Genomic DNA, 15,971 nt, shown 5'->3' with positions numbered 1-15,971 from the left:
ATCCTGGATTTAGGATGGGCCCTAAAATCCAATGACAGGTGTTTCTTTTTTTATTTTTTTAAGGTTTATTCGTTTTTTTTGAGAGTGAGCAAGAGAGAGAGAACATGTGTGCGGGAGCAGGGGAGGGGCAGAGAGAGAGGGAGACACAGAATCCGAAGCAGGGTCCAGGCTCCGAGCCGTCAGCACAGAGCCCGACGTGGGGCTCGAACTCATGAACTATGATTGTGACCTGAGCCGAAGTCAGATGCTTAACCGACTGAGCCAGGCACCCTCCGCCAGGTGTGTTTTTATGAGAGGGAGGTTTGACAGACAGAGGCAGAAGGTGGAGCGATGCCATCGTAAAGCAGGGAAGTTCTGGAGCCAGCAGAACCAGAGAAGGCCAGGACCTCTCCTCCCCTTGTGCCTTCAGAGGGAGCCTGGCCTTGTGGCTTCATTTACAGACTCTGGCCTCCAGAGCTGTGAGGGAGTAAACTTGTTTGAAGACACCCAGTCTGGGGGCACCTGCACGGCTCAGTCAGTTAAGTGTCCAACTCTTGGTTTCAGCTCAGGTCATGATCTCCCGGTTCATGAGTTCAAGCCCCACAGTGGGCTCTGTGCTGACGGCTCAGAGCCTGCTTGGGATTCTGTCTCTCTGCCCCTCCTCTTCATGCTTTCTTTCTCAGAATGAATGGATAAACTTAAAAAAAAAAAAAAAGCCACCCAGTCTGTGGTAAGTCGTCAGGGCAGCCCTAGGAGACAAATACAGCACCCAGATCCTTGAGCATGACCTTGTATGTTCTTTCCACTGAGACCCCTGGGCTGGGGCCGCCTCTGGAGGTGGCATGGATTCCAAATTGGGTTTGCACTTTTACCGAGCAGCCTTGGCGTAATTATATGACCCACTGGGGCTTAGTATCCCCTGCAAGAACTTTGTGGGAACATTTTGAAGGCAACGGGGGGAGGGTCACAGCTGACCGCACAGATCCTGGAGTCAGACTGCCTGATGCCAAATCCTGGCTCTACCGTTTCTTAGCTGCATGACCTTAAGCAGGTAACACAACTGTTCTGTCTCCTTACCTGCGAACCAGTCGTCACAGTGCTGCCCCAGAGTTTGTTTTGTGGATTAAAGCAGCGTAGACAGTGCAGAGTGCTTAGAAGAGCACCAGGCGTTGGGGTTCCTCCAGGGGGTTAGCTGATCTGCCCCCACTGTTTGTGGGGGCTCTTTGTTCCCATGCCATCCATGCCCAAAGAGTGCTGAGAATTTCCAGCCTTCCAGAGGGAGAAGCGTGGGAGAAACACAGCTTCTCTTTCATCGTAGGGAACGGAGAATTATCTGCTGCTGAATTTGGGGAGAAGGACTTTTGTCCTGCAGGGGAAGGGTCTGTGCTTGTCCAGCACAATCGGACATCAGGTGGGACGGTCTGTCTGTCACAGGAGATGGCTTCGGAAACTCTTCGTGGCTGTACAGCTAAGCCACATTCTCCAATCCTATCTCTATTCATATATTCATTCAAAAATATGTTTTGAGAGTTCTAGTTACTGGGAATCCAGGAGGGAACAAAACCAAAGCCTGACCTCACAGAGCTCACATTGGAGTGGGGAGGGGCAGGGAAGCAGAAAATAAACAAGTATATACATACGTCAGAGGTCACGCGGTGCTGAGTGCTATAGAGAAAACTAAAGCCACGTTGGGGGGCGGCTGGAGAATGATCATGGTGGGAGTGGAGTAGGGGGAGCGTCTCTGATAAAGCGCCATCTGAGCACTTCACAAAGAAAGTGAAGGAGTGGGCCAGACGCAGGGAGCAGGTGCAAAGGCCCTGAGGTCACCTGTGCTTGGGGTGTTTGAGGGATGGCAGGCAAGGTGCACTGAGAAGTTTGGGGGCGTGGCAGTAAGGATCGTGGCTTTCACTTTGAGACAGATGAAGAGGCTTGGGAGGGAAATGCGTCGAGCAGAAGAATGATGGGATGAGCGCTTTTCTGCAAAAGACACTTCGGGGCTGCTGAAGGGAGGACTGGGGCAGCCTGTAGAGCAAAAACATCAGGGCAGCTCCGAGGCCCCTGCAGTAACGAGACCGATTGTCTGGTCTCCTTCCTCGGGATCCCACGTCATTCATGCAGTTCTAGACTCAGGGCGGGAAGGGTGTTATCTGCTGAGCCCATCAGCTGTCACGGGTGTTCTTGCAGAGGTAGTATCTGTTACACGGCTAACTACCTGTAATGAGTAGGAAGAGTTCACATCTGGGATGCATGTCATTGAAGAAGGGCGAGGAGTCATAAAAATTGGTAGCTCCCAACAGTTTTGCCACTAAGAACCTGATGGGTTAATGCTTCCAGAGCCCAGCTGTGAGAGATTTTGTCCACCAAACAAACCCCATATTTGACGGATAGCTCTGTGGCCTTGTCACTAACAAGTGAGTGGCTCCTGATTGGCTTTCTTGAGAGACCGGTCCTCCCTTACCGACCCGCAGCCCACCTTTCGGGACCCTGGCCAGGCATCACATGCTAGGATCCTTCCCACCTAGACATTTCTGACCTGTTGTGGATTTTCTTGGTTTTTGTGACATTCGTATATTGTGTGCCAGCCCGAAGCTGGGAGCTGTGGGTGCAGACGTGGTAAGCACAGCCCCCCTACCCCGTGGAGGAGACATGGGGGGCGGGCAGGGAGGAGAGGGGAAGGGGAAACACAGGTAGCATTCACGGCAGGCTTCCCACAGGAGGCGTTTCCTGCACTGAGTTTTGAACAGCAACTGGCAAACCTCCTCTGAAAGGGCCAGATGGTAAATATTTTAGGCCTCGCGAGACATACAGTCTCTTGTAAGTCCTCAGATTTGCCATTGTAGTGCAAAGCCGCCCTGGATGATGTGTAAACCTGTGGGCCTGGCTGTTCTCCAATATGTCTTTGCTCACAAACACCTATGGGAGGGGCGGAAGAAGGGAGTGTGGCCCTGGGCTGTGGTTTGCGGACCTCTGCTCTCGAAGAATAAGGAAGCGATCGCCCAGCACTTTGTCCAGGAGAAATGGAGAGTGTGGAATATGGCCCTGGAGCGTGGTAGATGGTGCTTCCCAAAGGCGGCCCTGGAACGGTGGTCACATGTCCAGGCACGCACGGACCCTTCGCAAAATGAGAACAATGAGGGCGTTGCGGTGAGTTGTTCTTAAGGCTCAACGTATTTACTGCTGTTCCCTTTTATCCCGCCCTTCCTAACTTTAATGGCGTACAAAGGTTTCCCTTATAAAATGATGATGTTGGGACGCCTGGGTGGCTCGGTCAGTTAAGCGTCCGACTTCAGCTCGGGTCATGATCTCGCGGTCCATGAGTTCGAGCCCTGCATCGGGCTCTGCGCTGACAGCTCGGAGCCTGGAGCCTGCTTCGGATTCTGTGTCTTCCTCTCTCTGCCCCTCCCCTGCTCGTAGTCTGTCTCTCTCTCTGTCAAAAATAAATAAACATTAAAAATAAAAAATAAAATAAAATGATGACAACGACGATGTTGTTGATGATGATAGTGTGTTTTTCATGTCCTCACAGGTCAGAATTATAAGCTGCTGTCCTATGTCAATCTCTCCGTTTCTTCTTATTTTTTTTTTTTTTTACCAGCATATAAGATCCAAAAGCCTGAGGACCACAGCTCTAGACCATAGGCTCTCGAGAGATCTTTATCACGGGCACACGGTCTTTGCCTCAACCTCTGGTCATGCCTTTCACTCCAGGGCCACCTCTGGGACACGGGACATGGGACAGAAGCCCACTACCCCGGGGGGCACTCAGATGCTTGCACGGGGACCAGCCGGGTGACACGAATGAGTGAAGAGGCTCACGGCATGTGTCCTGTCTCATTATGGCAGCCTGACAGTTGTGTCCATATGACTATGCCGCTTGGTCTCCTGATTTAAATTGTGGTGTTTTGTTTTTTTTTTTTTAGATTCTTTTTTTTTTTAACATTTTTCTTTTTAACGTTTATTTATTTTTGAGACAGAGAGAGACAGAGCATGAACGGGGGAGGGGCAGAGAGGGAGACACAGAATTGGAAGCAGGCTCCAGGCTCTGAGCCATCAGCCCAGAGCCCGACGCGGGGCTCGAACTCACGGACCACGAGATCGTGACCTGAGCTGAAGTCGGACGCTTAACCGACGGAGCCACCCAGGTGCCCCTTTTTTTTAGATTCTTAAAAGACCACCACCATCGCATTGACAAGAAAAAAAAAATGCAGCCTGAGTGGGGCTCATGGTTGCCATTAAAAAAAATTTTTTTATAATGTTTATTTATTTTTTGAGAGAGAGCGTGAGCAGGAGAGGGGCAGAGAGAGAGGGAGACACAGAAGCCGAAGCAGGTTCCAGACTCTGGCTGTCAGCACGGAGCCCGACGTGGGGCTCGAACTCACAAACCACAAGATCATGACCTGAACCGTCAGTCAGACGGTTAACTGACTGAGCCACCCAGGTGCCCTTCATAGGCCGCCATTTTTAATCTCTTAATCCAAATTCTCAATTCCTGGCAATGAGTCTGCGGTGACTCCACACACAGCCCGACATCCGCCAAGAGACAGTCCTTTGGGAAGATACCATATCTAGGGGGCTCCATCCTAGTCCTGAGGTGCATCTAACACCCACCCACACTTTCAGATTCCACCCGCGCCTCTTGTGTGCAAGGCCTTTCGCATTCCGCTCTAATAATCCCTCAAACTCAAAGGTATTCGCTCGTTCCATAAATATTGATGAGAACACACGAGACCTTCCAGACACCCTGTCTCTTCATTCTGCAATTTGTGAAGCCCTGCAGATTCTCCAACTGTATATTATCTTCCTTTCCGGTGGCTTCGTGTTTTTTAGTTCTGGTTCCTTTGTTGGATTATTAATGTCCTGGGGCCCGGGAACTCACTTTCTTCAGGACTGCAGACAACGTAGGCAGACGGAAAAAACACGGGCTTCGGAATAAAACCGAGTGTAGCTCGAATTCTGGCTCCATCACTTAATAGGAGAATTGCCAACGATTTCTGAGCCCCGTTTCCTCGCCTATGCCCTGGGCATATTCCCGCTCACCTCCCAGAGGGAAGTCAGCGATGAATGACGTGTGTTAAGGGGTATGCTCTGTATCACACAGTAGGTGCCCAACACCTGATACCCCCACACGGGCACACATGTCCTTCCGACTGAGGGCATGGGTGAGAGCTCAGGAAGGTGTAGGTGAATTATACTGAATGGGAGGTTATGCATATTTTCTCTTTTCAGAAATCGGCCCAGTGGGTCTCCCCTGGGCTCTCCCAGCCCTACCCTCCACTCAGTGTTGACTCCCTTGGGACTAGCCCTTTGCACTATGGCTGCTAATCCCTGATGAAATATCACATAGAGTCTCTTTAGGAGACTATGGCCTTCATTTAAAAAGAAGGAGCAACCCAATAAGTACCTGAAAGGATGCTCAATGTCACTAGTCGTTAGAGGAATGCAGAACAAAATCACACCCACAAAAAATGAGATAAGACTTTACACCCACTAGGATGGCCATTATTATTATTTTAATGTCACATAACAAGTGTGGGCAAGGACGTGGAGAAATGGGAACCTTCGTGCACCGCTGGTGGGAAGGTAACATAGTGCCACCATTGTGGAACGCAGCATGGCGGTTCCCCGAAGAGTTAAACATAGAATCACCCTATGATCGAGCCATTCTACTTCTGAGTATATATCCCAAAGAACAGAGCAGAGACTCCCAACAGCTTTTTATATGCCGATGTTCACAGCAGAAGTATTTACAGTAGCCACAAGGTGGAAACAACCCAGTGTCCATCAACAGATGGATGGACAAACAAAGGTGGTGTGTCCTTGCAATGGAAGACCATTCCGCTTAAAAAATAAGGAAATTCTGATACGTGCTACCACATGGAGGGACCTTAAAAATCTTATGTTTGGTGAAAGAAGCCAGTCACACAAGGACAAATATTGTATGATTTCACATATATGAGTAGGCGAGTTCATAGACACAGTAGGATGAGGGAGACAGAGAGGGGGAAGGGGAGAGTTATTGTTTCTTGGACACGGAGTTTGGGGGATGAGAAAGTTCTGGAAACAGAGAGTAGTGATGATTGTACAGCATCGTGGGTATACGTAATGGCACTGAATTGTGTACTTATAAACAAAATGGTAAGCTTTGTGTCGTGTCGAGTTGGCCACAATGAAAAGTACAAAAAGGAAGAAGGAGGAGGAGAGAGGGAGGAGGAGGAGGAGGAGAAGGTTGGAGCGAAGATGAAGGAGGAGAAGCCGCCACCCCCTCTGTAGACGGAGAATGATTCTGGGCGTGCGGATCGTCCGTTCTCCTCACCGCTAAACCCCGAGCCGTTTCCGCCTCTTGGCAGCTATTCCAAGCAAGTAGAGGACAGAAGACAATTTCGTTTTAATTTCCACCTCAGACTAATATGATGAGAAAAATGTCTTCTCTCTTGTTGCTGAGGAAAAGCACAGAGAGCACTGTGATGGGCCTAGATATTTGGGCAGACATTACTGGGTGTGCCCAGGAGAGTGTTTTTGGATGAAACGAACATTTGAACCAGGAAAGTGGGTACAGCAGAGGGTCCTCCCCAAGGTGGGTGAGCCTCATCTAATCAGTTGATTAGAACAAAACCACTGGCCCTCCCCTCCTGTGAATAAGGGGGAGCTCCTCCTGCCTGATGGCCTCAAGCTGGGGCATCAGTTCTTTCTTTCTTGCCTTCTGACTTGAACTGAAACATCGTCTCTTCCTGAATGTTGAGCCAGTATTCAGACTAGAACTACACCCTCGGTTCTCCTGGGTCTCCAGCTTCCTGGCTGTGGATTTGGGAATTTGTCACCTTCCGTAATCATGGGGGCCAATTCCTTACAATAAATCCCTTTACACACACACACACACACACACACACACACACACCCTATTAACTATCTCTGGAGAACCCTGACTAATGCAAGCACCCTCCTCAGATATCTGGAGTCAGGTGTGGGCACAATTTGAAACCTTGAAAATCTGAACAAAACTAACACTTTTTTTCAAGCACAAATGGTGGCCAGGCGCCATGTTAAGAGCTTTTCAGATATCCCTTTATTTCATGCTCATGACCATGAGCCGGGGGTCTGTTCTAAGACTCACTAGAGGCTGTCCCTCCATGCCTGCATTTCAGAACCCATCTCCTGACAAGGGAGACTTCTCCAGTTTGTCTAGGTCAGGGTGTGGGAACAGGAGGGTTGCTGGAGAGTTCTAGAGAGTCTCTTTAAGAGACAACCTGCCCAGGGGCGCCTGGGTGGCTCAGCCGGTTAAGCGGCCGACTTCGGCTCAGGTCATGATCTCGCGGTCCGTGAGTTCGAGCCCCGCATCGGGCTCTGTGCCGACAGCTCAGAGCCTGGAGCCTGTTTCAGATTCTGTGTCTCCCTCTCTCTGACCCTCCCCCATTCATGCTCTGTCTCTCTCTGTCTCAAAAATAAATGCTAAAAAAAAAAAAAATTAAAAAAAAATCTTTTAAAGAGACAACCTGCCCAAAGGGAACTTGTTCTGAGTTGCTGGGTGGGGCTGTGCAGCCCCGGGAGAGTGGGTGTGGCAGGGTAGTGGTCAGAGTGTGGACTTGAGCCAGACTGGCTGGGGTCACTCTCAGCTCTGTCGTTCCCTGGCTATGTGGCCTTGGGCAAGTCACTTGATGTGTCTGTGCCTCAGTTTCATCATCTGTAAAATGGGGATAATTACAGTAGGTCGCTCATTGGGTTGGCATGAGGATTAACTAAGCTGACAGGTGTAAAACCCCAGTTGCAGCATCTAGCATACACAAAGTGCTGTATCTGTGCTGGCTTTTATTTGCTGTTCTTAACTCGGACAGCTGAAGAGATGCGGGTCAGGAAAGGAGGGAGAACGTTCCAAATCAAGTAGGGACATCCCAGCGACTCCTTCCCTTCCCTCACGTGCCCATGCCCACCCGCCTTTCCACTCACCCTGTCCTGGTGACCCTCCTGTTAGACCTAAAGTCCTTGAGGCCTGAACTGTGTCTTTCTCTTCTTCCTTCTTTCCCTCCCACCTTCCCTCCTTTCCTTCCTTCCTCTTTTCCTTTCTTTCTTTCTTCTTCTTCTTCTTCTTCTTCTTCTTCTTCTTCTTCTTCTTCCTCTTCTTTTTGGTGTGTGCTTCACAGCCTCTAGCATAAAGCTTCGCTTGTTTTGTTTCATGCCCTAATCAAAGAAAGCCATTTAATAACTAAGCTCAGCAATGAATAATAGCCCTGCCTTAGAAGGTAACTTACTTTTCCAGGCACTTCCACCTGAAGTTCTCAACCAGAGGGACTTTAGTCCCCCCACCCAGGGGACATGTGGCACTGTTGGCAGACATTTGTGATTGTCATACTGGGTGGGGTGCTACCAGCATCTAGTGGGTAGAGGGCAGGAATGCTCATAAACGTCCTGTACCGTGTGGGATAGCTCTCCTACAACAAGTATATATATATATATATATTTTTTTTTTTTTTTAATTTTTTAATGTTTATTTTTGAGAGAAAGAGACAGAGACAGAGTGTGAGCAGGGGAGGGGCAGAGAGAGAGGGAGACACAGAATCTGAAACAGGGCTCCAGGCTCTGAGCTGTCAGCATGGAGCCCATTGCGGGGCTCGAACTCACAAACCACAAGATCGTGACCTAGGCCGAAGTCCGATGCTTAACCGACGGAGCCACCCAGGTGCCCCCCAACAACAATGATCTGATGCAACATATCAATAGTGTCAAGGGTGAGAAGCTCTGGTCTAGAGTAAGATCCTGCAGGGGAGAAGAGGGGACGGGATCCCCCAAATCAGATTACCTTGACTCCTGAGTTCTGCAGCCTGCCTAGAACACGTCTCCAGAACGCTCTCTCTGGCAGCAATGCCCTGCCCCCTCTCCTGGGCCTTGTCTGCCCAGCTAACGCTCTTTGTCTGACTTTTTTTATTCCTCTGCCTTTCCTGAGCTACGAAAATCCATGAAGACAGTGTATCTTACCGTGTTAGCTCCATCGATTGTGGTTCCAGAGTCCCTCACCCCTGGTGGGTTTGCATGTGACGTTTGGCAAACAAGCCTGTTTCTTCCAGCCGCAGAGAAATGTGAGATGACATTTTCTAAAAGGGTCACTTTGTAAAAATGCCAAGCTTAATCTCAAGGCACAACAAACAATGTAGAAATCAGAATTGACTCAAGGAGTCTTGGCAGGCCAAGGTTGGGTTTAAACACCAGGTGCTGTGGGCTGGTGTTGTTCTGTTGTGGTTGTTTTCCAGTGAATACAGCTTATTGAAGACAGGGACTGCTGGAAAGTTTCTCTAGATAACAGTGACCCGTTGCGGGTTTGAAGATTACAAATATGGTAAAACCTCGATGTGCGAGCAGAATTCGTTCTGGAAACATGCTTGTAATCCAAAGCACTTGTATATCAAAACGAATTTCAGGAACCATTGGTTCAGTTGTGATCATGTGACATGATGATCATGTCCCATACGACTTGTATTGCAAGACATCGCTCGTTTATGAGGTTAAAATTTACTAGAAATGTTTGCTCGTCTTGCGGAACACTCGAACAAGTTACTCGCAATCCAGGGTTTTACTGTATTATCTTAGAGTTAGAAACTGTGTTTCATGGAGTCCATTCGCGTCTACCTTGTTTATGTTCATAACATCTTTGGCTCGGGGGAAGGGGTGTTTAGAAGAGGCAGGTTAGTGGATTTTTCCACTTTTCCATTGAAGAAAACAGTGTCTACAAGGGAACCCCAATATAACTCTGTCTTCAAGTTCTCCTATTCTGTTCAAATGCGTTTAAAATGCTCATAAGAAGTAAACAAAACTTTGGCTTCTGCCAAAGCATAAGAGACTCTTAAAAACTGAGAACAAACTGAGGGTTGATGGGGGGTGGGAGGGAGGGGAGGGTGGGTGATGGGCATTGAGGAGGGCACCTTTTGGGATGAGCACTGGGTGTTGTATGGAAACCAATTTGACAATAAATTTCATATGTTGAAAAAAAAAACCAACTTTGGCTTCTTTCAGAAAAAGAAAGTCAAAAACTAGTCAAGCATACCTGGAGAAAGACACAGAGTTTTGTCCAGCTAATCCCTTGAGGATATAAGGTTGGCATTGAATCAGGGAGAGGAGGTGCTGTAAGGCTGGTTGCCAGGCAACGGTTCCCATGGGGAGGAGAGCATCAGCCCCAGTGGGTTGGCTGTACATTACAGAAAAGGTGGGCCAAGACCCAAGGAGGGAGGAAGCCTCTGTTTCTGAGCTGGGGAAGGAAAGATATGCAAATAAAGACCCAAAGGGTGGTCACTGGGTTGCCGTGCAATTAGCAAGCTGCTCTTTGCAGTACAGAAGCCAGCTAATTAGTGAGATGTGAAGAGATCATTCTGACTTTCAGATAATTCGGGATATGGGTTGAGGGCCACCTTTCTGAAACCTGGAGGCACTGAAAAAGAGAGGAGTTGAAGGTTTTCCTGAAAGTTGAAAGGAAGCCAAAGGTAAGTGTCCTGCAGTGTCCTTACTGCAATGGTGTCCTCACATTTCCGGGAAGGTGTGTTGCTAAAAGCAAGCTGTGAAAACTCTTGATGCTTCAGTTTTTTTTCATCCATAGAACAGGCATAATGGTACCACCTACCTCATGAACTTGTTGCAAGAATTAAAAGTCAGTATGTACGTAGCAGTTAGAAGAGTGTTTGCACATAGTAAGTGCAGTATGAGTCCTAGTTTCTACTGCTTTATTTTTCTCCCCTCTTCCAGATTAGAAACAGATGATCTGATCTTTTTATGCATTTTAATATTAAGCATTTTCTTGGACCTGAAGTTTGTGAAATCATGGTAGTAACTCGACTTTGTATATAGTTCATATTATGTATCAGTCAGGATGTGTAGATTACACTTGGTAACAAACAGTCTTTGCTGGCTGACTACTCACACGAGTCTTTATCTTTTGTTCATGTCCAGTGAGAGTTTGTAGTAGTTTTCTAGGGCTGCCACAAGAGAATACCCCAGACTGGGTGACTTAAATAACAGAAATGTATTTTCTCACAGTTCTGGAGTCTGGAAGTCCCAGATCAAGGTGCTGGCATGGTCAGTTTCTGGTGAAGCCTCTCTTCCTGACTTGTAGATGGCCACCTTTTTGCAGAGTTCTCACATGGCCTTACCTCCCTGCACATGCAGAGAGAGAGAGTGAGTGAGATCTGTGAGAGAGCGAGATCTCTTCCTCTGCTTTTTTTTTTAATTTGTAAAAATTATTTATTTTAGAGAGAGAGCACACATGCACAAGCATGGGAGTAGGGGCAGAGGGAGAAAGAGAGAATCTTAAGCAGGCTCCACACTCAGTGCAGAGCCTGATGTGGGGCTTGATTCCACAACCTTGAGATCATGACCTGAGCCGAAATCAAGAGTTGAACATTCAACTGACTGAGCCACCCAGGTGACCCATGTCTCTTCCTCTTCTCTCTTTTCTTTTTTTAATTTTTAATGTTTATTTATTTTTGAGAGAGAGAAACAGAGCACAAGCAATGGAGGGGCAGAGAGAGAGGGAGACACAGAATCTGAAGCACAGAGCCCAATGTGGAGCTTGAACTCATGTACTATGAGATCATGACCTGAGCTGAAGTTGGACTTAACTGACTGAGCCACCCATGCGCCCCCTGTCTCTTCCTCTTCTTATGAGGACACCAGTCCTATGAGATTAGGGCCATGCCCTTCTGATCTCATTTAACCTGAATTATCTCCCATTATTATCTCTAATTACAGACACATTGAGGGTTAGGTCTTCAACATAGAAATTTCAGGGGGATACAATTCGGTCCAGGTTGGTGGTAGAGATGGGGCCTCTGTTCGTGATACTCATTTGGAGACCCTGGTGAGCTGGGGGCTTCATCTCCAGCCGTGCTCACCTCTCCCACCTCAGCTCATACTAAATGCCCCTTTGCTCACTCTTCTGCCCCTGGCTACGTGGTGTTCCCCAAACACCAAACCCTTTGCCAACTTCCTGTCTCCTCTGCCTAGACTGGTCTTTCATGACTGGTTCCATCTCATTCTTTAGATCTTCACTAAAATAGTACCCTGTGAACACCCATCTAAAGACGGTCCTCTGTCCCAGACGCTCATCCTTTCATGCTAGTGTGTCATGTTAACATTTATGTGGTTTTTTTTTGATCTACTCACCAACTGTCTAAGCCTAAGCTGCATTAGGTTTTTTCACTGCTGTATCCCCAGGGCCAAGTATATAGTAGATACTCAATAAACATTTGTTGAATGCATGAATCAGTGTCTGTCTTCTAGAATTGATACTCTTTGAGTGTAGGGGCCTTTTTTTGGGGGGGGGGCTTGTTTATCACCAACCCCTTGGCACAGGATAAAATGCTCAATAAATGTGGGTTGAATGAATAAACGAGTATCTGGAGACCCATCCTTATGGTGCTCAGATTATCATGCCTTGGGCAAGTTTTCCTTTGGGCTTACTGAATCAACAGAGGGTGTAGAATTCACCCACCTGCAATCCTCATAGCTGTCTCCCTCTCTTCCCCTGATGGCATGATGAGGAGTCTTATTGTATGTGAAGTGCTTAGAACAGCGTCTGGCCCATGGTAAGTTCTAGTTAGCATTTATGGTTATTGTGTTTTTTTTTTTTAATTTTTTTTTTTTCAACGTTTTTTATTTATTTTTGGGACAGAGAGAGACAGAGCATGAACGGGGGAGGGGCAGAGAGAGAGGGAGACACAGAATCAGAAACAGGCTCCAGGCTCCGAGCCATCAGCCCAGAGCCTGACGCGGGGCTCGAACTCACAGACCGCGAGATCGTGACCTGGCTGAAGTCGGACGCTTAACCGACTGCGCCACCCAGGCGCCCCTATTGTGTTTTTTTTTAATTAATTTATTTGAGAGAGAGAGAGAAGGCATGCGAGTAAGGGAGATGGGCAGAGGGCACGCTCAGCACAGAGCCTGACGTGGGGCTTAATCTCTGGGATCATGACCTAAGCTGAAATCCAAAGTCGGACGCTTAACCGACTGATCCACCCAGGCGCCCCATTCATGGTTATTGTTTTAAAGCACTTTCTCACATGTACTCAGATGCCTTGTTTTTCTGGACTGGAGGATATGAAACTCCTTTTTAAATGAGCCAAACACTCTTCCAGTGAAATCTTAAGGGGACCCTCAATATATAACACAGAGGTTAACAAGGGCTCCTCTGGGCACAGCTGGAGTGGATGTCCCGGAAGCTCTCAAACTCCCTGGGGGAACTCACATCTTAAAGCACTCTTCAGGTGGTTATGAAAAACACGGAGGCTTCGCAGAAGCTTCAGTACCTGCTGTTTGAAGCCCTCCTTCACATATAGCCTATTTTCCCTACTCCTGTCGCAGGAAAACCCTTCTAGGGTAGTGCTGTGCTAACCCTGTTTGTGCCCTGAGGACAATGACGGAGAAGATTCTAGCAGTGACGTTGCCCACTGGAGCGTATTGTATGGATGGGCACTGTCACCCCCCTTCCCCTCCCCCTGCACTGGCCCCTCCTCCACCTGCCACCCCCAAGGCCACATAGTACCCAGGTCTGGATGAAGGTCTACAGAGGCCCTGACCTTGAATCTCCCCTTCTATCACCATCTGAGTGGTTCAAAACCTAGAGTTCCACACCTTAAGAGCAGGGCAGGGGAGACCAAGGCATTCGGATTTTCTCATGGTGGTTACTCTGGGACTTTAAAAAACAAAAAAAAAAGCTTATACAATCAATCCCCTCCCCTCTTCCATTCTGGGGGAACCCTCCTGCTCTGCACTCAGTAAGCACTCGCCTTGCCAACTTCTAGGCAACCCTGTAGACCTCTCTCTCACCCCTCCCCCTGCCTCTTTCACAGGCCGTGAGGAAATCCAGTGCTCTCTGCCCCTGGGGAACAGAAGGATATTCCTGCACGAGCTGTCCGAGGCCAGCTTCAGCGAGTGTAGGTTCAGCCTGTCGCTCACGGACCTGTTCATCATCATCTTCTCGGGCGTGGCGGTGTCCATCGCTGCCATCATCTCCAGCTTCTTCCTGGCCACCGTGGTGCAGTGCTTCCAGAGATGTGCCCCCAACAAAGACACCGAAGACGAGGAGGACGAGGATGAGGACGACTGAGCCACCCCCTCCCTTCCTGGATTGCCAGAGCCCAGGCGGGGCTCCCCTCCGAGCCTAGCGGGAAGAGGGGAAGCTGGAAGTGGGAAGCAGTCAACCCGCGGTGCCCAGAGCAGCACCTGCCCCTGGCCGTGCACCTGGCCGTGCACCTGGCCGTGCACCTGGCCGCGCACCTGGCCGCACACCTGGCCACACACCCCGGGTGCCCGCTGGGACCTCCCATCTCAGAGTTTAAGACCTTAGGGGTGGACGAGCCCAGGAAGGATTCTGGAGAGACCTGCCTCTTGGCTTGAGGTTCGAGAATGAGGTAGAGAGAGGCTTCCCCGCTGACCCTGAACCCCAAGCCGGGGGGAGCAGACGCTTGCAGCTCTGACCACCGAGCTGGCTTGTGCATCTGTTCTCTGGCCTGGCTTGGGACACTGAGCAGCAGCCTCTTCATCCTGGGATGCAGCCGCTCAGACAGGGACTCACGTCCAGGGCCCTGTCCCTGGAGTGGACTTCTGCCGTACCGGGCTTCGGCAGCCTCTGGAGGTCCACAGGACAGACCCCCATTTGGCTAAAGTGGCACCGAGGGAAAAGCTAAGATCTGGCCAAAGGGCGTTTGTCGCTGTAATTTGGTGAGCAGGTGGGGAAGACTTTTCCTGACAGAGCTCACACCCTGTCCTCAGCCCGAGAGGAAGCAACTTGTAGAGGAAGGAGGGTCCGTCTTGTATACAGTCTCCTTGGCCTCTGTGCCCCATCACTCCTTCCCCTGAAACACAGCCACTTGTCTCCCTTCCCCGGCCCCTTCCCCAGTCCCCCCACCACTGGAATCCCTCCTCGGCCAGCTAATGCCTGGCTGGTCTCTGTGCTGGCACGGGTCCAGACTTTTCACCTCCAGAACTTGTGGTAAACTTTCCCCCGAGGCCAGGATTCCAAAAAGCAGGTTGTGCTGGACCAAGAAAATGCTAAAAAAACAAAAAACAAAAAACCCCCAGAGATTTGGCCTCTGAGAAACCTCCATCAGTGGCCTTAGGGTGTGTGTTACATTTCCTTGGAGCATAGTTTGTGACAGGCAGTGTTTTCCTGGATGTGGAAGACGGCGCTGGGTTCAGAGATAATATGAAGCCACGTCATGTGCCTGGCGGGTTAATGTAGGGCGACGGTGTCAGCAGCATTGGACTCTGCTGGGGACTGAGACTTTGAGGGAGCCTGAGAGAAGTCCTGGGTGTTTCTGGGAACCACCTCTCCACTGTTTCTCCTAATATATTCCTTATGTGCTCTTCCTCCTTTACTCCCTCCCATCTCTGCCTCCACAAAGACCCACCGTCGCTTGCTAAGGGCCAGGCACTGGTCTGGGCAGTGTGGGTGTGCGCTGAATAAGAAGACGGGGCCCCTGCTCGCTTGGCCTCTTTGTTTTTAAGTTTATTTATTTATTTTGAGAGAGAGAGATGAGGAGGGGCAGAGAGAGAGGGAGAGAGAGAATCCCAAGTAGGCTCTGTGCTCTCAGGGCAGAGCCCGATTCAGGCTCGATCCTGCAAACTGCCAGATCACGACCTGAGCCAAAACCGAGAGTTGGATGCTCAACTGACTGAGCCACCCAGGCGCCCCTCTCTTGGCCTCTGTTCTTGCGGGGGAACCATAAAACAAGCAGGTAGACAGGACTGTAATGAAGGTGGTGATAGGCACCGTGAAAGAAGGAAATGAGGTCCTGCAACAGAGTAATGGTAGAAGCTATACAAGAATGGGTAAATGGGTATATTAGCCAGGGCTCTCCAGAGAAACAGAACCCACAGGGGCTATGTATTCTATATATCTATTACTGTTTGTCCATCCACTCATCCACCCATTCAGCCATCCATCCATCCATCCATCCATCCATCTAGATTATAAGGAATTGACTCACATTATATGGAAGTTGCAAAGTCCCAGTATC

General features: G+C 49.2%; 1 protein-coding gene across 2 annotated transcripts in view; it reads left to right on the top strand.

Annotated features, from left to right (window-relative positions):
* The window catches only part of LRRC38 (leucine rich repeat containing 38), a 35,428-nt gene extending 20,188 nt beyond the window's left edge, over positions 1-15,240 (top strand). Inside the window, exons 1-2 of one of the 2 annotated variants that reach the window (XR_006205965.1) lie at positions 10,169-10,442; positions 13,803-13,885. Coding sequence is in view for 1 of the 2 variants with exons in the window: in XM_042951722.1 (XP_042807656.1) it covers positions 13,803-14,059 (257 nt within the window). In the remaining variant the exon portion in view is untranslated. Of the gene's footprint in view, positions 1-10,168; positions 10,443-13,802 lie in introns of those variants that run through there. The other variant, XM_042951722.1, reaches the window with a different exon arrangement.
* The last annotated feature ends 731 nt before the right edge of the window (positions 15,241-15,971 follow it).

The sequence above is a fragment of the Panthera leo genome, chromosome C1 (genome assembly GCF_018350215.1).
Source record: "Panthera leo isolate Ple1 chromosome C1, P.leo_Ple1_pat1.1, whole genome shotgun sequence".
Classification (NCBI taxonomy): domain Eukaryota; kingdom Metazoa; phylum Chordata; class Mammalia; order Carnivora; family Felidae; genus Panthera; species Panthera leo.
Note: the sequence above shows the minus strand (reverse complement) of the source record. Positions and strands in the feature narration are given on the sequence as shown.